This window comes from Thamnophis sirtalis, unplaced genomic scaffold (genome assembly GCF_051295495.1).
Source record: "Thamnophis sirtalis isolate CommonGarterSnake01/CBP01778 unplaced genomic scaffold, rThaSir2_p1.2 scaffold_9, whole genome shotgun sequence".
NCBI lineage: Eukaryota > Metazoa > Chordata > Lepidosauria > Squamata > Natricidae > Thamnophis > Thamnophis sirtalis.
Genome location: NW_028261389.1, coordinates 67,351,580 through 67,377,280, shown reverse-complemented (window position 1 = coordinate 67,377,280; position 25,701 = coordinate 67,351,580). Strand labels below are relative to the sequence as shown.

General features: G+C 39.1%; 1 protein-coding gene across 1 annotated transcript in view; it reads left to right on the top strand.

Moving 5' to 3' along the window:
- The first annotated feature begins 8,941 nt into the window (after positions 1 to 8,941).
- TBC1D22A (TBC1 domain family member 22A) overlaps positions 8,942 to 25,701 on the top strand; it is a 130,628-nt gene continuing 113,868 nt past the window's right edge. Inside the window, exons 1-3 of the mRNA XM_087722167.1 lie at positions 8,942 to 9,204; positions 17,053 to 17,109; positions 23,776 to 24,113. Coding sequence (XP_087578293.1) covers positions 9,143 to 9,204; positions 17,053 to 17,109; positions 23,776 to 24,113 — 457 coding nt within the window. The 5' untranslated portion in view covers positions 8,942 to 9,142. The remainder of the gene's footprint in view (positions 9,205 to 17,052; positions 17,110 to 23,775; positions 24,114 to 25,701) is intronic.

The following is a 25,701-nucleotide window of genomic DNA, read 5'->3' as shown; positions in this document are numbered from 1 at the left end:
CTTCAAGTTGCCAAGTTTGGGAAACACTGTTCTAAGAGAGGGGTGGATGCTAACTTCTACAGTAGTGTCCCCAGGTCATTTTGTAATGCAGTGAGCCCTGCTGCTAGATAATCCTATAATGTCCTGGAGGGTCATGTCTTAATCCTATTACCCTGGAGCGGAATGTCTTTTGTTTTGTAGATAGGCTGGCCCAGTCTATCTAATGGGCACCAAATATCTGCTGGGAGCAGGGAGCTGTTCTCTGTCTTTAAAACATGTTTCTTTTTTCTTTTTTATCATCCAGGGAAATATAATATTCTGCCTTTTAATATTTCTCAAAATATTTCATTCTTGTAGGACAGGGGTGGGTGCTAACTTTCTACAATATCATATCACCTTCGTGCTCCCCCACAACACAATACAACTCAGAGTGAATGACAGAAAACCCACTAGCCCACTGAATCCTACTCACAAACACCCAGTCCTATTGTACCATGTGAACTTATTCCATGCCCTGCAAGTCAATCATGTTGTAGAATTATCTTTCATTCCGGCATAATGAAAGAGCAGCTTAGCAGATTTAAAATAGGCATTGTAAATCTTCTAAGCTGTTCTGAGTCTGCGTGGAGTTGGCAGTTTGACCTTTGAAAAAATTGTTAGATCAGCGAGAAGCAGCAGGCGAGAGGCCGCGAGTGAGTTTCAGCACTTTTTATTGCAAGTGTGACTTTGCTCTGCCGGCTGGGCTGCTGGAGTTCGCCTTTTAAGGAACTTCAGCAGCCCAGCTGGCCAATGACAGTAGTTTAAACTTTTTGGGGTTTGGGCAACCAATCCCCAGTGAGCATGTGAAAACATGTAAATTAAGGAGCTTCGACAGCCCAGCCAGTCAATGAGAGTAGTTTAAACTTCCCGGGGTTTGGGCAACCAATCCCCAGTGAGCATGTGAAAACATGTAAATTAAGGAGCTTCGGCAGCCCAGCCAGTCAATGAGAGTAGTTTAAACTTCCCGGGGTTTGGGCAACCAATCCCCAGTGAGCATGTGAAAACATGTAAATTAAGGAGCTTCGACAGCCCAGCCAGTCAATGAGAGTAGATTAAACTTCTTGGGGTTTGGGCAACCAATCCCCAGTGAGCATGTGAAAACATGTAAATTAAGGAGCTTCGACAGCCCAGCCAGTCAATGAGAGTAGTTTAAACTTCCCGGGGTTTGGGCAACCAATCCCCAGTGAGCATGTGAAAACATGTAAATTAAGGAGCTTCGACAGCCCAGCCAGTCAATGAGAGTAGTTTAAACTTCCCGGGGTTTGGGCAGCCAATCCCCGGTGAGCATGTGAAAAACATGTTAATTTAACAACGTACATTCGTACGTAACAAAAATAATAGTAATATTTATCCATAAACACTTGAACTCTCCCAAGTATTCAACGTACTGCTAGTATAATTTATCAGGCACAAGTGGAATTTGACAATAAAGTCCTTGTTCTCTCTGATGATGCATTGATGATGTTACCTAGTTTGGTAATGAAACGTCTGCAAGAAAACAACAAAGCTCAGAGAGCACAAAAAACCTCCAGAGTAACAAATCATTACAAAATATCCAGTCGAAAGACTCTTACATTTAAACAATACAGCCAAAAAACGAACAGAGGTAGATGCAATCATTTTGTATTGGGCTGTATTGTTTAAAAAGGGACTAATTGTTTTAAACTCTTATATTTGTTGCAAAAACAGTAAATAATTATAATATACCAGTATATTAGTATATCTGTCCTTGAAAAATACTGCATTATTGTGAATAACTTAATATCCATGGATGTCTTATATTATATTTTAGGGTGAAATTCAGACCCATGCGAAGGTATACTGAATCGTAGCCTGATCACTCTTTCTTTACTGGAAAAGATATTCAAGGAGAATGGGGAAGTGTCAGTGACAGGAAAACAACTGGAATTTTAGAGTAGAGCCCTGACTTCTACATATGTATTAAGCATAATTTTATCAGGGTGTTTCTATAAAATTATTGGGGAAGCTGCACTTTTTAAATGTTCCTAAATATATCCCTCTCCAATCAAAGATTGATCTGAAAGACCAATCAAAATTGTGGACCCTAACTCATAAATCCATCAAGGGATATGAGCCTAAACAAGGACTTACTGGTTTATTCAGACAAAAGATCCTGATTTTATATTACAGTTTCATGTTGCTTTGAAGCAAAGTTGGAATGTTCTTAGGCAATTTAACAAATGCAAGGTGTGGGAAAATCAAAATGTATTTTGTACAGAGAAGGGAAATACCACCGTGCCTCTCTGTCTAAATCATGCCTGCCAACTATTCCGAATAAATTTGTTCTTTTAGGTAATACGTTATGACTTATGATTAGAGAACTCCAAGAGGAGAACAACATAATCCAACCACCTTAGAGTTTGCATGTTAATAGTATAAAATGACAGCCTGCTTATATCCATGATATCATAAATGCTGTATTTGATCAAACTTGTGTAAACCAAATGAATATTTTATGCATTATTTTTTTATCATTTCTGTGGACTGTCAAATATGGTTCAGTTTCCTTTTTCTTTTCTTTTTTTTTACAGTGACACTCCCTGAATTAAATTTCAATTTATGTATAAGACTCTGCAACAATTTTTTCATAACCTTGTCACTCACACGGACTTAGGTGCCCGCTTCAGTTACTAGAGGCAATTCTTCTCATCTATAATCTATGCAAATCTTCTAACATGAAGGATCAGTAAACAACATGCTTAGTTTATACAGTGAGAATAACTGAACATCTGGTCTGAGGGACAGAAGAGTAAGATAAAAAATTCAGATATATTGTCCCTGATTGTTTAGAAATGTATCAAAGTGCAAATGTCAAATTGAGCACTTCTGGCAAACACTATGTGGTGATTCCCTGATATAAACAAATAACACAGTAGGTTTTTGGCGGTAGACAATAGTATACAACTACGGTGTTCAGGGTATTACAATAAGTGGCATTTTCCATTTCTCAAAATTCTGGCCCTGGTGAAATTCAAAATGGTAGGTGGCTCACAAACTGCCCGCTAGAAGATTCGTCTCTGTTACAGCTAATTCCGTGTAGATTTGTCAGTAGGTTCAGATGAATCCTGTGAAAAATGATGTGCACCTTAGATCCAGATTTTTGTGTCATAGTGGAGGCAGAAATGATTAGATCAGTAGTGGGATTCCAAAAATTTTACTACCGGTTCTATGGGCATGGCTTGGTGGGCATGGCATGGCTTTGTGGGCATAGCTTGGTGGGGGTGACAGGGGAAGGATACTGTAAAATCTCCATTCTCTCGCCACTCCAGAGAAAGGTTACTGTAAAATCCTCATTCCCTCCCCACTCCAGGAGAAGGATACTGCAAAATCCCCATTCCCTCCCAATCAGCTGGGGCTCTGGAGGCAGAGAATAGGCGGGGGCAGTCAGAGGTGGTATTTACCAGTTCTCTGAATTACTCAACATTTCTGCTACTGGTTCTCCAGAACTGATCAGAACCTGCTGAATACCACCTCTGGATTAGATCTGTGATTGTTACAGCCCTTGACAGGTGTGATGCTTTTTGATGTTAGTTTCAGGTAGAATCCATTGAGAGACATATAACTTGGATAAATTTTTGTATCATAGTGGTTCCTCCAAATAACTGCATCTGAGATGGTTTTTTTTTATTATGTGCAAATCAGATTTTTAAAATGAAGTTTTAGGTTGCCTCCAACCAGATATTTACTTGTCCTCTCTCAGTGATGAGTCCTATCAGGAGGATTCACTATTCTCCTTATGACAGACCTTGAATTAAAGGCTTAACCATCCTTGTCTAATAACTCCAACGGCTACACCATGAAAAACTGGTAGGCATATCAGTGATCAGTTGCTATCAATATACCTGCATGTGCTAGATGCATTTGGCAATTATTATTAGAACTAGAATATACCAGTTTCTGACTACTTAATTGTCCCATCTTGATTTCTGTCTTCCTTTGAGTATCCTTTTTCAGGTCATGCTCTTGTGCTGTTGCAGTGCCAAATATGTGATTTCTGATTTGTCAGTGACTTTAGATGGATCCGAAGTAAACATTGTACAGTAGGGCTCTGCTTAGGACTGATGAAAGAAATGTCCTTCTGGTTTTGGCTCCAAATGGGGAAAAAGACACTGGAGACATGGAGGCTGCTTGGAAAGATGGTTTATTGTGGACAGGACCACATGGCTTGAGTCCTGAACAGAAAAGGTGATCACATGCTTCAGTGTTGGTGGAGAAGAAGAGAAGGGCTGAAGGAGGGGCTTGCTAGGCTTTTTATAACCTGTTCAGTCTCACCTCTCTGTTTCCTGTTCCTGTGTAAGAAATGTATTCTGATTGGTTGTCAGACTCCCATGGGGCCATGCAGGGGCAACTCTCTAGGCTGTGTTTTGAATCCAGGTTTGGTTGAGTTCTCAGATGTCATGTGGTGAGTTGGGGCCAATATTATCATGCTTTAATTCCCCCCAGCTGAAGTGGAGAAGTCTGTATTATGTAAAGTGGACTAGCTTGGCCTTCTTAATGGCCCATTGACAAAGTGGGGATGGGCAGGAAGCTTCAGGCAGCTATTCTGTCTTTTAAAACATGTTTCTTTCTTTTCACATCCAGAGAAATATTCTGTCTTTTCAATATTTCCTAGGATATTTCATTTTTCTGGGAGAGGGCTGGGTGATAACTTCCTACAGGACAAAGTTCTATTTTTTCCCAGTGAAATTCAGACAAGGTGTGTGTGTGTGTGTGTGTGTGTGTGTGTGTGTGTGTGTGTGTGTGTGTAAGGAAAATCAATCTGCCTTTTCTCTTTTGTGAAAGCCAGCTGGAAGAGCAAAGAATGAGAAATTCCTGCTTTTTCTTTATAATTCTTCATGTTAACATTTTTTGTACAAAGATTAAAATAACTCAGGGGTCACCAACCTTTCGGACCTCAGGGACCACTAAATTCATAAATTTAAATCCCGCGGACTACTAATATGATCTGCCTAATGACCGGCTGGGTGTGCGTGGCAAGGTGGTCATGTGACTGGGTGGGCATGGGCAACTTGATGTCACTCACATCAGGGGGTGCCTTGCCAGCCTCTATTAGCCACTCCTTGCTTCCCCGCCTGGGCTCCTTAGGGCTCCAACAGGAAGCAATTGCTGGAACTAAGCAGCCACCATGAGAAAGAGTTAGCAAAACAGCTAGCTCAGTTCAAATTGGATCTGACCAAGAAGGAGGCTCAGCAGAAGCACCTCACCGAGGACTATGAGCATAGGCTTTCTAAGCAGAGGAAAGACCTGCAGGAATGCAAGGCCAAGTATTGGTGCCTGGAGGCTCAGTGCGCTGAGATGGTCAGTCAGTTCCAGGCCATGATGCAGTCCCACTGGAACGAGGTCCTCCGGCTCTTCACCACTAGCGGCACTCTAGGCTTCGCCCAAAGCCCTGCACCAGGAGGCTGAAGCAGACCTCAAGTCGGAATTTCTGCCCCCCTCCAACCTGCACAAAAAGACCCGAAGGGGGAGACTCTCTGCAGCAACACAAGCATTCATTGCATGTATCCATCCCAGGTGGCGTAGTTCGAGGACCCGTGATTTAGTGCAATACAAAACATGCAAATAATTTTTCTCACTGACCATCAATGACCACTGAATTACTTGTGTATGTTCAGAAAGCTAAGCTGGGTCAGCTCTGATTTGTACTGGAGACCATCAGGTAATCGGCGAGCTGAAGAGTGAGAAGTAAAAACAAAACATCCTGGAAGAAGGCAGCAGCAAAGTCTCTATACTGTTGCCATGAAAACTGAACAATTGTGCTCTGTGTATCAATGTGTTCAGGAGGATGTTACACCTATAAAAAAGAATTATCCAGGGAGACTTGATGAACTGCATGCTGAACCTATCCTCTCTGATACAAACCAATACATTTCAGTTGAGAGAATTTTGAATCTGGACTATGTCCATGCAGAGAGGGAGTAATTGAAATAATCAGATATATCTTATTCTATGATGCATTTTATGCTGATACTTGCTGTGAGCTACTAACCCTGAATCTAATCAAATTCCCTATCATTTTAATCAGTTTTATTTTCAGACACAAATGGATTCTGTTTAAGTGTGGGCAAACTTTGTCAAATTATATGCAAGATGTGTAGCAGTTTGACTGATATACCTATTTAATCTATTAATATTAGTTCATGAAGTGGGTTTTATGGGCTAGTCATCGATCGTAAAAAATATATCTATCTATTGATACAGTGTCACTCTGCTCTTCACACAGCCTTGACCCAGTGTCAGGACATCTATGAATGATTGACTACAGTACAAAGCAGCATGCTTCTCACGCAGTTACAAAGTTTTGTGCGGCTATTTTGGGATCCTACTAACAGTTTATCCAAATGAACCAAGAATGTTAATTGTACATTTTACATTTTATGGTGTCTTATTTAATTGTATCTGATCTCTGATCATAACCCAATAGAATTTTTAAAAAGATATTTTCCTGTATTTTTACATCCTTGTTTTAAATTGGAGTGAAATTTTAATTTAATTTAAATAAGATCACATTATACTATTCCAGTGTTTCTTAAACTTCTTCTCTCAGGATCCTTTCCTTATATGGTTGATTTCAAAGGCGCTTTTGTTGGCTTATATTTATAAACAATTTATAATGAAAATTAAATTTGACGCATGTATGACAGGTCGTTCTTGACTACAATTGGTACCAGAATTTTCATTGCTAAGTGAGTCATGGCCAAATTTATTACTTTGTCAGAGATGTTAAGTAATCACTGAAGTTCTTAAGGGAAGATGTGGTCTTTAAGCAAATCTGCCTTCCCTCACTGATTTTGCTTGTCAGAAGCCAATTGGGAAAGTTGTGTTGGAAGAAATGTCCATCTGGGTTCAGTTCCAAGTTTTGAGAAAGACACTGGAAACATGGAAGCTGTTTGGAAAGTTGGTTTAATGGTAGACAGGACCACATGGTTTGAGGTCCTGGGCAATCGAGCGTGTGTGTGTGTGTGTGTGTGATATTTATACGCTTTGAACTTGCTTCTGTGAAAGAAATGTATTCTGATTGGTTGTCAGTCTCCCATGGAGCCATCCAAAGATAACTTTGTAGGTTATCTTGAGTTCCAGGCTTGGTTGAATCTTGCTGGGTGATATAATAAAAAGGATTTGGTCAATTCCTATTATGGCTTAATGGCTTTGTCCTGGTTTGGAACTTGAGTGAGGGCTAATCTTGTCACCCTGGAGCTGAAGGTTTTTTGTCTTGTAGATAAGCTGGCACCAAAGTAACTGCTGGGGCTGAATTTCTGTGTCCCTTAAGATTTATCTTTCTCTTTTAGGGGAAATATTCTGCCTTTTTAATATTTCCTAGAATATTTCATTCTTCTAGGAGAGGAGTGGGTGATAACGTTCTGCAGTTGCAAATGGCAATTGCATGACCCTGGGACTATAACTGTCCTAAATATTGTATGTCAATTGCTAAGCACCTGCATATTGATCACATGATAATGGGGATGCCATGATAGTCTTAAGTGCTAGGACTTTTGTCACATTTTTGAGTGCCATTGTAATTTCAAATGGCTGCTAAAGGATGGTTGTAAGTGAAGGACTACCTGTTCAGCCACCATTTCTCATGATGGCTCAATGGGTTTTTAACATTTTATCATTCTTCTACGCAGGGTGCCTTTGTTTGGAGGAGCCAAAAAAGATTTTGGGGGGTGGGGGAGACTCTCAGAGTGCTTAGGACCATACTTTAAGAAATACTATACTCTTGCATTTTCTACTCTATTTCCACCTGTTGGTTAACAGTCTCATTTTAGTATTATGAGCCTATGTATAAGCATCATGGTGTTTTAATATTATTGCATCAGATTAGATGAGGTAGACTAGACTAGACTAGACTAGAATCCTTTATTGGCCAAGTGTGATTGGACACACAAGGAATTTCTCTTTGGTGTATATGCTCTCAGTGTACATTAAAAAGACAAGATACATTTGTCAAGAATCCTAAGGTACAACACTTAATGATAGTCATAGGATACAAATAAGCAATCAGGAAACAATCAATATCAATATAAATTGTAAGGATACAAGCAACAAAGTTACAGTCATGCAGTCATAAGTGGGAGGAGGTGGATGATGGGAACAACGAGAAGATTAATAGTAATAGTAATGCAGTCTTAGTAAATAGTTTGACAGTGTTGAAGAATTATTTGATGACGTTCAGGAAAAAAAACTGTTCTTGTGTCTAGTTGTTCTGGTGTGCAGTGTCCTATAGCATCATTTTGAGGGTAGAAGTTGAAACAATTTATGTCCAGGATGTGAGGGGCGTGTAAATATTTTCATGGCCCTCTTTTTAACTCGTGCAGTGTACAGGTCTCCAATGGAAGGCAGATTGGCAATAATTAGCAATGCCAAGTAGTTAGCAATGCTAGCCTTTAGGTATTCTTTTACTACCTCGTAGGTTTTATTGACAGGATCAAAATGATCACAGTTCTTAAGTTGCTGTGACTATTGATATGCACAAAATAAAGATTTTTATGCAGCCCAGGCTCAGAAATTTCATGCATCAAGGCGATGTGAGATCAACCCTATTTAAATGCAGCCTTCTGTGTTTAACGTTTTGAGGTCAGGCCAGTTTACGATGCCACTAATTACCGGACGGCGATGACACTTCTTATTGTTGTTGCTGTTGTGCTTGTTCTTCTGCCAAGCCAGCACTTCTGCCAAGCGCTCTACAAGGGGGCGGGGAAAGAATGCTAAAACAGCCAATCGGCGATCAAGAAAAGCTTCCCTTCTGCCCGAAGCCTCCCAGGAACGACTCCCCTGGATTGACATCCCAACTCTCCTTCAATAGGATTCGCTGATGTTAATTGGACTGCCTCGAACCCACACGGAAGTATGTTCACTTGTGATAGGGCGAAAGGGACAGCTGATGGCCGGAGCCAATAGGGAGAGGGGTTGCTCTGGGGTAGCAAGATGGCAGCGCGCAGGTCTCTGAGGAAAGGGGAAGGGGCCGGGATGAAGTGAGCCACGAACCTTTCGGCCTTGATTGGAAAAGAGGTCGCGACCCGCCGGTCGAGATCCGGCATCGGATCTCGTGCCCTTTCGCCGCTCCAGCTGCGGAGAAGAAGGGCTATGAGGTGACGGGAAGATGGCCAGCGACGCGGGGAAGAAGCAGTTTTGGAAGCGGAACGCGTCTCGGGTGCCGGGCAGGTAAGCAGGCGAAAAGTTGCAGGGTGAAAAGTAAGCGGAGCGTGTAAGGTGGCCGGGCTCTACGGGCTTCTCCCCGGGGTGAAAAGTACGTGGGCGTTTTCATTTTGAGCAGAGGCACGACGGTGTCGCGTCTACTCGGTTTCGTGAGGCGTTCGGTTCCGCAGGATATGAAGCGATGGAAATGGATTTTGGGGTGGGGGGTGAGGGAGGTTTGACAGAAGCCGGGGCTTGAGGGCGAGGGCGGAGGCGATCGTTCTTCGGCCCTGCCCCTACAGTGGTGTTGAGCTTCTCCAAAGTACTTTGAATAGAATAGAATTCTTTATTGGCCAAGTGTAATTGAACACACAAGGAATTTCTCTTTGGTGCAGATGCTCTCAGTGTACGTAAAAAGACAAGATATATTCGTCAAGAATCATAAGGTGCAACACTTAATGATAGTCATAGCGTATAATCAGGAAACAATATAAATAGTAAGGATATAAGCAACAAAGTTACAGTCCTGCAGTCATAAGTGGGAGGATATGGATGATAGGAACGATGAGAAGATTAATAGTAATAGTAATGCAGCCTTAGTAAATAGTTTGACAGTGTTGAGGGAATTATTTGTTTAGCAGAGTGATGGCGTTCTGGAAAAAACTCTTCTTGTGTGTAGTTGTTCTGATGTGCAGTGCTCTATAACATCGTTTTGAGGGTAGAAGTTAAAACAATTTATGTCCAGGATGCGAGGGGTCGTTAAATATTTTCACACCCCCTCTTTTTGACTCGTGTAGTGTACAGATCTTCAATGGAAGGCAGGTTGGTAGCAATTGTTTTTTCTGCAGTTCTGATTATCCTCTGAAGTCTGTGTCTGATTGTTGGGTTGCAGACCAAACTAGACAGTTACAGAGGTGCAGATGACAGATTCAATAATTCCTCTGTAGAATTGAATCAACAGCTCCTTGGGCAGTTTGAGCTTCCTGACTTGCCAATGTTTCCCCGTGAGAAACGAGGACTTGGCAGGGTGGTAGAAGCAGTAACTAGCCAGAGGTGAGACCTTGTAATTATCTTCTTGGGGGCTGAATCATTGCCTTTGAATCAATCAGTTAAATAAGGTTTAACACAGCCATTCAGGCATCTCTTGGTGTCTATGCTGGGAGCTGTTATGGTTTTTTGCTGATAAATATTCTGAAAGTATTGCCAAGAAATTAGATATGTGTTTGGCCACTTTTGTGTTCTTCTCATGGTAGAACTGATAATATAAAAACAGGAATGGAGAATAAAGTGAAATGTCCTTATTGGATGCTGGAAAATGTCCCTGAATTCTGAGGCTGGGGGAAGCTTTTTATTTTCTATTTTCTGGAGCCTCAGAATGGAGTACTTTGGATTTTAATCGGAGAGGGCATAAGTATATTTTGCATTTCTGTGACTGGCCTTCCTTTTTATGGGAAGGGGAGGGAAAAATCTGTTTTAGGGTGGGAAAATCCGGTTTATAAATATCTCAGAGAGAAAACTGGCTCTTTAAGTTTAGTTGGCAACAATATTGTATACAAATTAGTCCTCCACTTACATCCATTTGTTTATTGACTGTTCAAAGTTACAACAGCATTGAAATGTGACTTACAACTTTTTCACACAACCGCTGCAGCATCCCCCTGGTCACGTATTCCAAATTCCAAATTCCTTGCAACTGGCATGTGTTTATGACAGTTGCAGTGTTCTGGGAAAGTGATACCTTTTATGACCTTCTGACAAGCAGAGTCAACGGGAAGCCACAATTACTTAATTGTGTTATAACAGTAGAGACCTGTAAGTTTCTATAATCTCCCAGGACTTGAAAGGGACATCTAACATTAGAACCATCATTACAAAGGCACAACAAAGTTCATCAGGATTGTCCAAGAATCTGCCGATACAGTTTTACAAAGGAATTATTGAGTCTGTCATTTGTACCTCTATAACTGTCTGGTTTGGCACAGCAACCAAACAGGAGAGGTACAGACTTCAATGGATAGTTAGGTTGCAGAAAATGAAAGGCAGGATGGTTGCAGAAAAAAATTGCAACTACCCTGCTTTCCATTGAGGACCTGCATGTGGCATGAGCCAGAAAGAGGGCTGAGAAAATATCTACAGACCCATCACATCCTGGACAAAATGTTTTATTATTTCAATATTTATACTTCTGTTATTTCTATTTTTCTAGTCTATTAACAGTTTCAGTGATTCAGTGACTTTATAACTCTAGCAAAAAACTTGTAAATGGGGCAAAGTTCACTTAAAAACTGTCTTGCTTAGTAATGAAGCTAAGGCAAAAAAAAATATCAGACAAGCAGAAATAAATTAGATAACTTTGGATAACATGTAGGATTTTGGGGTTGAAAAGTTACATAGTTTGTTGAATGTTACCCCTGTAACTTTTCTGTTAAGGTGAAACATCATACCCTTACATCTTTATCTATGATGGAAAAACAATAATCAGAACCTTTTGTTATTAATTACTATTTTCTCACAGAAAGAGTTCAGACTGGAATTGGAATGTAGGAGGCATAGTTTTGTCCAGACTGCTTGGCTTTCTTAATTACTGTGGAAGACTTCATACTAAAATTTGAAAATCAATATTTAAGCATAGTTCAAATTGCTAAGAATAAATTTGTCTTCAATGTGAGAAAGTCCTCTAGAAACATGAAAGGTCAGATTTTTTTAAAAAAAATAAATTTCTCCATTTGAGAGAAATGGAAAATGACAGACTTTTTGGAAAATCACAAATAAGGAATGATGAAAGGAGCACAGTTAGATAACAGCAAACTTTTGAATTTGATCCAGTCTTATTGGAAAAAGGTCTAGATGTCTGTATTAACTGATGAAATGTGGTAAGCATTGATGTAAGATAGTGATGAAACTGAGCATTAAAAGGATTCTAAAGGTTATTTGACTAGAAAATACTTTAGTCAAGAGTCCTAGGCACCAAATTGCTCTTCATCTACAGGCAACAGAAGGTGTTGACAACAGATAAATTGCTCTTCATCTACAGGCAACAGAAGGTGTTGACAACAGAAAAAGGTGTTATCCTGGAAAATCAAGAAGGGAATTTAGCTAGGATACAACTTAAATTTCTTAGGTTTGAGGGAGGAGCCAGTAAAAATTTATTTGCGAGGCAAAATATTAAATGTATACCAAGCTTTACATACAGTGGAAGATATAAATATAGTTAAGCAATTGCAGCTTATTATATTGTAAATACATTTATTAAGGAACATTGTCACACTTCATCAAAACAGGCTACTATATGTAAAGTTCTGAGAGCAAAAACTGCCTATCTATAGAACTAAAATTATAAATTAGAGGGTTTATTTTAATGGTAGTAATTACATTATTTTTTAAAAAAATATTAAGCCCATCAAAGTGCTTCTTCAAATCACTGGTAGTGATTGTATAAATTTAAGTCTTACACTTCTCAAACCTGGAAACATAGTCTGTTGTTAAGAAATTAATATGTATGCAAGTATTTCATAATTATTCGTATATCGCAATATAATATAATCTAATACATACATATTCAGACTTGTCATAGTAGTTTGCAATATATAGCCAACTGCTCTCAGAAAAACATTCTAGCTGTTAAATCTTTGATAGGAAGAGATTTCAGTAAAGTATATTTTTCATAATAACTAGTTAATATTTGAGAGGAATAAGCTTTGCTGGAAATATCGTAAATTTGGAAGAGCAACAGATCATTGGATTACTCTGAATCTGGATGATTTGCTTCACATAGTTCTTTATTTTGTATAGAAAGAATGTTACATTAGGTAGAATATGATATTTCTAAATTTTATCATGGCAAATTGAGATGAAAGCTTGGGATGGATGTGGACAATAAACTTTTTCTTAGTATGATACATTCCAGAGTAGTTGAATCTCCTCCATTAAATGATGATAACATCTGTCAGAATAACTTCAGCAACTTTGTTGTGCCTAAAAGCATTTTAATAAATATGAGGTTCATCAAACCTTTTGCCTACTTTGGTATAATATAAATAAAAATTTTGTTAACTATTTCTGACATTTAATTTTAAAAAGATGTAGTTTGTATGCAATTTTCAGTGAACTAACATGATTATAAAATTTAAAAAAATAAAAAAGTATTCCATGAAGGAGTATAGTATATCCTTTCTTGTAAAGTATATTACATTTCAATTGCAGTATTCAGTTATTGCATTTTAAAGTGAGGGTGAATCAGGATTGTTTCTGTGAATCAAATTTCCTTGCTGAGTTTTATTTTTTCAGTAATAATCATATTTTGCATTCCGAATAACATAATTTATTAGTGCTTATGGAAGCAGCTAGATCAGTGGTTCCCAAACTTTTTCAGTCCACTGCCCCCTTGGTTCTACAAACTGATCCTCAGTGCCTCCCCAGTGGTGGAATTCAATTTTTTTTTTACTATCGGTTCTGTGGGCGGGCTTGGTGGGCATGGCTGGGGAGTCATGTGACTGGGCGGTTTGCAGGATGGAAGGAAGATACTAACAGTAAAATTCAAAACTGTAACAATTAATTGCACATTTATTCAAAATCCAATTTAAAAACCTGTTTAGTTAATGTTAATTCAACAAAATTGTTGAACATGAGCCAGTGATACCAGGTTTTCAAAATCTGAACCTTAGTAACTATTAACTTAGTAAACTCAGTAAAATTTAGTAACTACTTCTTAGTAGATGATAATTCCTGTGTAGATATTGAAAGAAGTAATCTCAGTAAGGTATTAACACAAAGCACAAAACTGCAACAGATATCATTTAGATATCACAAACTTACACAAAAAGATGTTCTTGTAAGAAACCCAAAATGGATAATAAACATTTTTGTCTTTTATCTAAAGTTTTTCAACTTTAGATCAATGACCTTAATTATTTTTTGTCTCCCTCACAAACATACACATATACCAGTGGTGGGTTTCAACATTTTTTAGACCCTATTCCGTACGTGTGGCCTATTTTGTGAGCATGGCTTGGTGGTCATGTGATTGGGTGGGAGTGGCCAACTTGTAAAATGTGGTGAAACTTATTTAACAATGCTCTTGCTTAGCAACCAAAATTTTGGGCTCAATTGTGATCATAAGTTCTTTCTTTCTTTCTTTCTTTCTTTCTTTCTTTCTTTCTTTCTTTCTTTCTTTCTTTCTTTCTTTCTTTCTTTCTTTCTTTCTTCCTTCCTTCCTTCCTTCCTTCCTTCCTTCCTTCCTTCCTTCCTTCTTATATCTCTCTTTCCCTCTTTCTTTCTTTCTTTCCTTTCTTTTTCTTCCTTCCGTCCATTCTTTCTTTCTTGTGTGTCTCTCTCTCTCTTTCTTTTCTTCCTTTCCCTTCCTTCCTTCCTTCTTTTGTTCCTTCTTTCTTTCTTGTCTCTGTCTCCCCCACTTACTTTCTCTGTCCTTCTTTCTCTTTCTTTCTCTCTCTCTTTCTCTCTTTGTCTCTCTTTTCTCTCTCTCTCTCTTCCTTCCTTTTATTCTCCCCCCCCCTCTCTCACTCACTCACCCCGACTCTCTCTCTCACACACATACCTTCCAGTTGGCGAAAATTTCTGTTTTGCCAGCTGGGAAGCTGCAAAGAAGCCTCATTTTTCCTGCCACCTGCAGCTCTTGGAGGGCCTCATCACTGCCTCCTTCCTCCTTGAGAGCTGGGGACAGCCAGCCTCTCCCGTCACTGCATTCTTCACTCGCCTTTCACCCAGAGGATCTGCCAGTGGGGTACCTGCCATTTCATCTCCTGAGAGAAGCTCGGGAGAGACATGCAAATGGTTGCAACTCGAGGCTCTTAAGGAGGATGCTGGACACCACGGGTGGCAGTGGTGCCCGCTGCTGCTCTTCTGCTGCTCCCGGTAATGCAGGCTTCTGCAGACCGCCTCCTGCCAATTACCTCCCTAAGACCTATCAGATCACACAGATTAGGCCTCCTCCAAGTTCCATCTGCCAGTCAGTGTCGACTGGCAACTACGCGGAGGAGAGCCTTTTCAGTAGTAGCTCCGACCCTTTGGAACGATCTCACCGTGGAGATTCGTACCCTCACCACCGTCCAGACCTTCCGTACAGCCCTTAAGACCTGGCTATCCCGTCAGGCCTGGGGATAAAGATTGTAATCCATCCCCACCCGAATGATGAATGAATGTTGTGTTCTATTTTTACTTATGTGTTGTTTATGTCTCATTGTTTTGTATTCCCCTCCCCATAAATTGTAAGCCGCCCTGAGTCCCCTCAGGGAAAAGGGCGGCCTATAAATAATAAACAAATACAAATACAAATACAAATTCTTGGAGAGCATTAAGTTGCAGGGGCACCGATTCCAGCAGCTGCATTTCCCCTTGAAATTTGCTGTCTCAGCAATCTGAAGGGGACAATCTCCCAGCGACATCTCATGCGCTCCCACCCTTAACGGCGAGGGAGTGAGGACGGCTGGGTGCAGTTTGGCACCTCCCGGCTTCCCTCAGATCATCGAAGGGCCTCGCGCGCCTGCTCGTTCACATGGCCTGTGTGCTTCCAGCAGAAATGGGAAGCGCAGAGATCTTAATGTAGTAGGGCAGGGGAAGCTGGAGCGGGAGATTAAATAAACAAATTTGGCTTCCTTCCTTGTGCGGCAAGAGAGAAAGTTGCCTGAGACGCCGCTGGGAGAATGTCCCCTTCGGGTTGTCCCCTTACCGTCCCTCTGCTGCCCCCCTTGCCTCTTAGCACCCCCTAAGTCATCACACCGCCCCCCAGGTGGAGGTACCACCCACTTTGGGAACCATGAGCTAGATGGAGTACAAAGGTTTGCTGAACATATTAGAAAGTCTTTATTTCAAACCTTGCATAGTAGTAAATTTAGTATTTGTCCAGGACCATACGTGGCCTATAAGCAATGAGCTCGCTACACCTGCTTTAAATACTGTTCATTCTTAATTCTTCTTCAAGAATAAACTAGGGGGAGGGAGGATTTTTATCATACTATTTTAGGAAACAAATAACTTTAGAAAATGAGTGATAGAGTAGAAAATTACGTCTACACACACCTCTTATGTTACTGCAAATAACATAAGACTGATACTAAAAATGACATTTCATGGGCTCGGACTAACCTTCTGACTCCCATGATCAGTAATACAACCAGATGTTTAAGGGTTTCTAAAGATTGTGGTCAGCCTAATATTGGCCTGTTGTGTGTATTAGTATTGTGTAGTGTAGGTATTAGTTATACAAATCAGTGTGTATCTTTTTTGGATCATATTTTTAACCAAGTTAAAAATTTTGCCAGTAGATTTTGTTCCTCCATTCAGAACGGGATGGTGATAAGGCCTTCCATGGAAGGTGAGATAGCCAAGTAGTTGTTTTCCTCCCTCCTCCTCCTCCTCCTCCTCCTCCTCCTCCTCCTCCTCCTCCTCCTCCTCCTCCTCCTCCTCCTCCTCCTTTGAGTATTTAGGGCTACCAGATCTGGAATAAAAAAAAATCTGTTCATTAGATACAATAACAACACAGGGATATTGGATGCCTGAGTCCTCTGTTGCCATCTAGTGATTGCCCTGATTTTTGCACACATAATAGTCAGGCTCAGAATGCCCATCTGCAAGGAAGGAAGCAGTTGTATCATGTTTCCAACTCTTTGTTTTTTTTGTCATCTTGGAGTTGACGATGTAAAGCTCCAGTAATGACCTATAAGCATCTCCAGATTTTGAAAGTTGTTAGGATCCTTTCATGTATGCTGTAATTGGTATAATTATGAACTCTGTATTATGAAACCCGCTATAGAAAGTTATTATTGAATATGCCACATTCACATTTTGTAGACTTACTTCCAAGTATTAGAGATTTGCTGTAATTGAATTGAATGTTATTTCTCTTATTTTCCTTTTTAGTATTCAACATGTATATGGCGCTCAGCATCCTCCTTTTGATCCACTGTTACATGGAAAGTAAGTTTTTTTTTCTTTTGTGGCTGAGGGACTTTATTTTTGTGAAAATCTTACTGCCTTATCTTAAACTTGAGTAAATGCTTTAGTTGTATTCCTATTCTGTTTCTTTCTGGCGTAAGTGCCCTCATGAGTACAAGAGAATACATTTTGGCTAGGTTAGCTTATTGAATGAATATTTAATGCCATGCTTTTTAAAGAAATAAGTAATCATTTCTCGTTAAAATCTCAGAGATACAAATAACCTAATCAACTGAGTCACATTTTCAGTTATAATGTTTAAACACAAAGTAATTTCATCATAATGTTTATAAATGACATTTACTATCTGTTCTATTACTGTACTATAGCTTAAAAGGAACTGCAACATGCAGTTTTAACAGTGTAATTTTTCCTTCCCTTTATATAAACTGTTGAAATTAATTAATTGATTATGTATTGTATTATCAACATACTATTAAAAACATAACTATAACCTTTAATTGGGTGAAACAATGCATTATAGGCAGTGGTGGATTTCCATTTTTTTTACTATCGGTTTGCTTGTCCATGCGCATGACACTTATGCGCATGCGCAGAAGCATCCGGGTGGATGGGCGGAGCCGGCAAAAACCCACCTCTGATTTTAGGGCAAAGTTTTTTTTAAAAAAAATAATAATAATCAAGGTACTTCATATTGGTTAACTTACAGAATGCATCTGAAATCCAGGACTGACTCTTGTGAAACTGAAATTTGGCAAATTTTAAAAAACATTTTATAACATAAAAATTATCATGAAACAATTTGCGACATAATACAGAATTTCATAAGATATTTCCTGTGCTGTTGTTTGACTGTGTTGTATAGTTCAAAATGAAGGCAGATTTTGAAGGCAGATACATTTCTGAATGTATCTCAACCTTTCCAGTAAAGACAGTACATCAGAAGTTCTGTGATTATTGATGGCATTGAGGAATCTGGCAAGGAAATGTGTTTGAAAGGATGCCCAAAAAGCTATGGATTGTCTAGTTTAATTTAAGACTCTGCTCTGTTGCTTGCAATTCTCTGAATTGTTGTTTGTTTCTACATTTGTGTTGTGAAACCGTAACTAGATTATTATTGCCATGAGTTCTCTGTTTCATTTGATTGCGTAAAGGGAACAGAAAACAGAAATGAACAGGTATTATGTACCAGCATGTGACTTATTCACCATAAACACTTAGCCAAGAATCCTGGATTGTAGTTGTATGTTAATACTGCTCATTTCTTTATGTAAAATGAAAGCTTTGTGATTCGCTTTACTGATACTAATGCTGTATACTTTGCCTATTTCCAGACAGGAAATCCCACTTTCTAACTAAACAGTAATTTGATGTAATATATGAAGTATAATTTGGGTCACATTTATTTACTGCAATGGTTTCATTTTCTTACTGTGAGAAATTGGGAAAGCATGTAGAACACTGTCTCGTTCTTTTTCATCACAGTAAATATTAAATTCATTCACTGATTTTACTTTTTGTGAAGAGAAGCTGATCTGTTTTCTTCTAGTGAATTTAATGTGGACATCAGAATATGTTCTGCTGATATGACTACTCTTGGATATTACCCATCCATGTCAGGATGGTTAATAATGAATAGAGTTCGATCTAATTCATAGATGAGAAAAGTAAACAAAGGATCCTTACTGTGATAACAGAGAGAAACCATGGTCATTCAGCTATCTCAGTTATAATAGATTTTTCAAAAGTGCTTGCAGTTCCAAAGAATATTGTGTGGCAATTCATAGTTTATGGCTATTTCTTCAGTACTGGTAGTAAAAGTTGATAAAACAAAACTAAATATTAATTGCTCTTTAAGTGTCTACTGAAGTTTTAGAATTATTTTGTTATGCTTATGCTTATGTTGTTGCTTAATCTTGTATACGTTTCTCTTCATATAACCCATAGTTTTCTTTCTCATATAACCAAAGCTATTCCCATAAAACTGGTGTTGCATGGTTAGACAAGATCCCAGTTAGCATGTGGACAGTCATGAACCACTTAGAAATTCAGCAGATGCAAACACATATATTTACAATTATAGTAAGTCAAGGTTAAATGCCCTTTTACGACCCTGTAATCCCTTAATTTGGGTACAGTCGGGATGACTGGATGGATCTGAGCATTTACTGCCTGGAAGCCCTTTCTGATGCCACATGGAGTTTGCAGCAAATATTTTATTTACACCCCAGGAGAGAAATCTTCTGAATGGGAGACAAGTGTCTTCAGCACTAGACCACCTCACCATTCACCATTAAGTCATAGTTTATTACCTAAGCATAAAGTAATAAACCAATAGTATATTGAAAATTAAAAATTGTAGATTACTTCCCTGAGATCTCTCTATATATGTAAAATAAATGCCTGAACAAATAATAAAGGGCAGAAATCCAAGCTATTGTTGCATGATGCCTTTAATATGTATAATAACGTGGCTAAGGTATGTTATAATCATTACAGATAATTGTGGAAATACTTGCTGTCTCTTGCATAACTTTTCTCTGTTCTTACTTTTTGATATGTAATTAGTACCTAGGTTTGCATGCTCCAATAACTGGCAGTATGTTGGGCAAAGCGTTGCTTTATGCATAATACTCTATTCTTTGCAAATAGCAATGCTGAAGTATCACACAACTTTAAATGAACGGCTTAGTATGTCTTAGTTTGACTGAATCTTGTCACTGTTGTATCTGCACCAACTGTCATTAATGCAAATCAGAATTCAGAATAAGGTTGCAAGCCCACCTTAACAAGAAAACTGGTTAATATCAAAATATTTCCACTTTCAACTGGTGAATGTACATTGGTAACTGTAGGAGATGAGCAGGCTGAGCCCAAGGGTAATTGTAAGTTTTCTAATTTCTGTAAAATTGGTGTGTAGCAACAGCATTGAGGCTTATATACCGCTTCATATTGCTTTTACAGCCCTTTCTAAGCGGTTTACAGAGTCAAGCAGTTTACAGAGTCACTTGGCAAAGAGTCTCGTAGAGACATGAATCAATTAAGTGAAGTAATTGTCTCCTGCAAACTCCACTCCCCTTTTGCTCCTCTTTTATTTTACTCTGGGAGGGGCCATTCACCTGTGGCCTTACTCCCAAGTTGACCCCTGTTCTTTAGCTTTTTCCTTTACCTGGAAACTCTGCGCATGCGTACACTGGGAACAGACTCCAGCTGTTCGTCTACCTCACTGATGTCTGACTCTGAAGGCAGCTGATAACTGTTGGACAGCCCTCTCCCCATCTCTGCCTTTGATGCAGAGCCCTCATCGGAGCCTTCCCCAGACTCCAGGACTGGCCCATGTTCCTCCCCAATCTCCTCACTGTCTGACAGCTGCGCTGGCTGCTGGTGGGCCACAACAGTAGAAGTTGCTGACACACAGAGAATAGTTGCAGACTGTAGGCCAAGACCTACTTCCATCCATGGAACTTGCAGGGGCAGAGGGAGCCTTGGGTGGCTCAATGGTAAGTTGGACCCAGCCTACAGTCTGTAATTGCCTTCTGTTGCCTGGATGAGCAGGCCTGAGGGGACTCAGAGGGATGATTGGAGGAGTTTGATGGGGAAATGCTACAGCATTCCTGCAGTTGGTCATAAGGGTGAACTACGATGGGGGCACTGCAGCAGCCATAACTTTAAAACCAATCTTAAGTATCTTTCGGAGGGTCTATTGTAACTTCAAACAGTTGCTAAGTGACCCATTGTAACTCGACTACCCGTATACTATTTAATTAAAAGATGTTAACAGTATAGGTAGTCTTTTCAGCAGGATACTAAAGACATTTTTAGGAAGTAAAACAATGAGACTGTTCTAAACATTTTTTCCAAGCAAACAAAAGAAAGATCTACTTTAATAATGGCATTCCTAAAAATATAATTGTGCAACACATGTTATGCCACTTTTCAACTAAACATTCTCCCAGAATTTAAATTTTCTGTAAAAAGTTCTTTTTCAAATTTACATAAGAAGCAAAATAAAGAAAACATGAACATTTTGTAGGATTTATGTATTAAATATTTTAAAAAACTAATTACTGAACAAGTTAGTGTGTTAAATGATTTCTGAGCTGTCCTTCAGCATTCAGAAATGATATTCAATCACGCTTAAAATGTACTGAAATTATCTTTATATATTTAGTCAAACATTTAAAGAGGTTTTAAACTTCAGTTGCTGCTGTTCTATTATGATAGATTAATTTTTTATGAAGGAAAAACATATTACAGAGAATTTTATATATTTATAAGACATAGTAATATGAAATATCAAGTAAAGAAATTCAAACACTTCAACTGCCATTGTGTCTACATTCTTTTTTAACCCTTGATTAATACCATAAAAGCTATCAAATTTCATTGTGGCTTATTAAACCCCCAAACAGCTCTTACAACATAAGCAATGTTATAGGGAGTTCTATGCTGAATTCTGTGAAATACACTTGTTCATCTCAGAACCTGTCCTGCTGTGTAGAAACTACCTGCTTATAGAATGTAATGTGATAGAAAAATGAGAACAATATTAGAGTTGAGTAGACAATCTGTGCCCTGTTGGATCATCATTTCAGAGATATTTCTTTATCTAAACAGAGAAACGGAATGTCTACAGGTAGGCAAAAAAGCAGAGGGGAGTAGGAGTGACTTCTGACTTCCTACCATATTCTCCATTAACTTTCTTTTGGGGAAGCTGGCAGGGAGTATCAGAAATATTCTCCCCTCCTTCCTCAAGTCCCTGCCAGCTTCATCATTTACTTTAGTTATGGAAAGTTTGCAGGGATAAAGTCAGTGTGAAGCCAGCAGGAAGTTGCAAATCAAAGGCCAGCAAGCAGCTAAGTGAGTTGAGCAGGTGCAGAGGTGCAGGTTACAAATGGCACGCGGGAGTGAACTATAGGTGGCATGTGGGTCAGGGTGATGGGTGAGATAGATCAGAAGGGTGCCTGGTGTACATGAGAGATCTTGTGCTGGCCGGATAGGGTGTACAATGGGGTAGCATGAGTCAAGAGTGAGTGGAGTTCATGGGGAGTATTAAGAAATGCTCTGTGAGTCAGGTAGGTATGTGGGGGAGGCAAAAAGAGTGTATGGGTATTGCAGGGGTATTTTAGAGGTCCCATGCTGGTTGTAAATGGTGCAAGGAGGATGGCCTGTGTTGGGATGGATATCTGGGGTGCTTGGGATAATGCAAGAAGTCCTGTGCAGGTCAGGGACAATACATGGGGTGGGTAGTGCAGGTTGGGATTCATGCAGCATCTGAGAGGTGCTGCATGAATCAGGAAAGGTTAATCCAGTTGAGACACATTGATTTAAAAATTGTTGCCCTATGATACATTGTTTCACTTGTTTAAAAATTCACAACATGAATTTTAGTAGTATATCGATTGTAGTAAATCTGAGTGCGTACGTGCACGCGCGCGCACACACACACCCCTTAGTTTTGGGGGAGGAAAATAGGGGGGAAAATTCTGCCTAGCAGGTATTCATTTTTATTCCCATAACATCAGAAAAGCAAGCAAACACAATAGTATAATAAAATGACACTTTTTGCTAAAACTTTTTGCCCCTTTTTTTCCCGGCGACGGGACGGGACGGACACTCTTAATAAACTTAACAAGATGTCTGGGCATTCAGCCAAAAGCACTTCACACCTTGTAAAAATGTAACAAAGCTGAATCAACAAACCTGCCTGAAGGAACAAACCTGCCTGAAGCACTTGCCTGAAGGAAACCATAGAGAAAACTCAGATAGCCGTCCTTAAAGGGATTATCCCAAAAGAATAGAAATCATGTAGTCACAGGAATTCTCTGCCTTGCACTTGAGAGGATTATCTCCTGGACAAAAGAAGTACCTCTTAAGGCAGTCTTCAATTCTTTCCTAGTTGGCTTCTCCCAACTGGAATGGGGAAATTTTTCCAACAGTATGCTGCAGTAAAAATATTTGAAGCTTTTTTTCAGCCCTAATGAGTGGTAAAGAGTGAAGCAATCTTCTGTGCAAATGGAAGATTGCTTCATTCATTAGCACCTCATTAGGGCTGACAAAAAGCTTCTGATTTGGATGTTTTTAAAAACTAACTCGATCTTCTGATTTAGCTGTTTTCATATTGTGTTATTTTAATCGACATCTCTTGTCTGTGAAGTCCAGCATTATATTGGAACAGTACTATATCTGATTGATACTGTTTGTGATAATTCCAACTGGCATGACAGAGAGGTTTAGTTTACATAGTGGTTATTCACATTGAACACAAACAAAGCATATGAAAACCATGTGTTCTTGAGAAGGGCTTTTTGCTACAGTGTTAACACCTATTGTATAAATAATTGTTACTTACAATTGTTTATTTAGAACTCTCTCTCCTTTTTCTCTTTTTGCTTGTTTTATTTTAACAGCTACAACTGAGTAAATGAAACATTATGGAAATTCTGGACAGCCATTTGTCCCGAAGGGTCTCCTGCTTGTGCAAGTGGGTTGAACTAGAAGACCTCCTAGGTCATTTGCAACTCTGTTATTCTATTATTCTCAAAATGACATCCTAATCTGCTGGCTTTTTCCATCAGAAATACATCAGTTTTAGTCAGCTTCATTTTTTCCCCCTTAATTAAATTTTACAGTAATGCAAGTATTGGTAAAAGCTGATTTTTTGTTTGTTTGTTTGTTTTTAAACAGTTTAAAACAAGGAAACAAGCCTCCAACGACCCCAGGAAAAACCAAGAAAGTCAGCACATTTCAGGAATTTGAAAGCAACACGAGTGATGCCTGGGATGTAGGGGAAGATGATGACGAACTTTTAGCAATGGCTACAGAAAGCCTCAACACTGATGTAGTCATGGAAACGGCTAACAGAGTAATTCAGAATCACAGCAAATTACAAGAGCAGCACAAATTGCAGGAGGAACAGATAGAAAGGGAAGAGCCCCAGAAAATTTCAGACTTGCCTTCAGCTGCGTGTGGTGACAACAGGCTGGTTAAATCTGTCAGTGAAACAGACGCATCAAGTTCTGCAGGTACAGTATATTACACTTAAGAAACTCAATTGCTGCCCTATGCTTCCCCGGCTGAATGCAACAGTTGTTCCTGAGCACCAATTGAAAGGTCATGCTGGTTTTCCAAAAGTGAAGTTGGAAAATGGCTAATAGCTCAATTCCTATAATGTGAATAGTGAATTGATTATCCCGACTTACATGGAACTAATCCCTCTTAGTTCTCCAGAGACCATTCCTCTGGTAGGAGAAATGGGAAAAATCTTATTTTTACTATTTTCAGTATGAGAAAATTATAATGGATTTCTAAGTATTATATAAAATAGCACTGTACTTTCTTGTTACAAGTAAAATACTTCCTTTCTAACAAAAGGGAATTTCAATGTGGTACTCCTTAGTTTTCCCATTCGTTTCTTGACAAACATGAGGTCAATGGCAGGATAGATCTAGTCTTATATCTGGTTTGGAGGTAAGGGGATAAATATTGCTATTTGTAGTCAAAGGTTTGATGATGATGATGATGATGATGATAATGATGATGATGATAATAATAAACAGTTTATATCCTGCAACGTTACCTTAACAGTTCCTAGGTCCTTGGTTAGGGCTCAAGCTGTTGAGCTACCAACCAGTCCCAAAGGCTGTGAATCTCACCAAAGATTAACCAAATAATAATAATAATAATAATAATAATAATAATAATAATAACAACAACAACAACTGGCCGCTGTGATACAATTGTATAATAATAATAATAATAATAATAATAATAATAATAATAAAAAACCTCCGCCATTGCCGGTCCCAAGCCCGGATGAGAAAGGAAGAGGGTTGGGGTCAGGTTGGCATCTGGTCCCATAAAAAAAACCTGCCAACCCATACAATATGGTGAAAAAACGAATAAGAATTCCATACCGCATCGGTCGTTGCGCGGGTTAACAAGGGCCGCGGCGGATGTTGGGGTCCCTGGACATCCGTCGACAAATGGGCTACAAGTGGACCAGCCAACAAAACGACAAAAATATAGTGCAGATGAAAACCGTGCCATAATGGCCTGTTACTACAACTCAAAGCCAGAAAAAAGAGGCTATTGAAAGCGAATGTATGAATTATGGAAACAACAATATCCAGATTCAAATGTTAGTGAACAACGACTAGCAGATCAAAGGCGATTTATTATACGGAATAAAGTGTTTAGTGAAGTTGAACTAGAGGAAATTCAGGCAAATTGCAAAACCAAAAAAACAATATCACAAGCGGAAATAACTGATATTCAAGACACAACTAAAGACATAGTAGAACTCCCAGAAGAAGCTCTCGGGGAGGAAATAACACTACCACCACTAGAACCAGTTATCACTGAACCAACTGATGAACTAACTCAAAAACAAAAAGAATTGAAGGATAAGATCATGGAGCATTTTCTGCTTAATGAGGAAAGGCAACGTTTACCATCACTAAAAACTGTGCCTAAGAAAATTTTGGCCCCTATCATGAAAATGGTTAATGCATTGTTTTCAACAATTGAATCGGGATCCATCTTGGAAACGAACCAGTTAATGTACAGTGCAGCTGTAATAGTCACTAATGAACTAGGCATTAAAATCAAAGT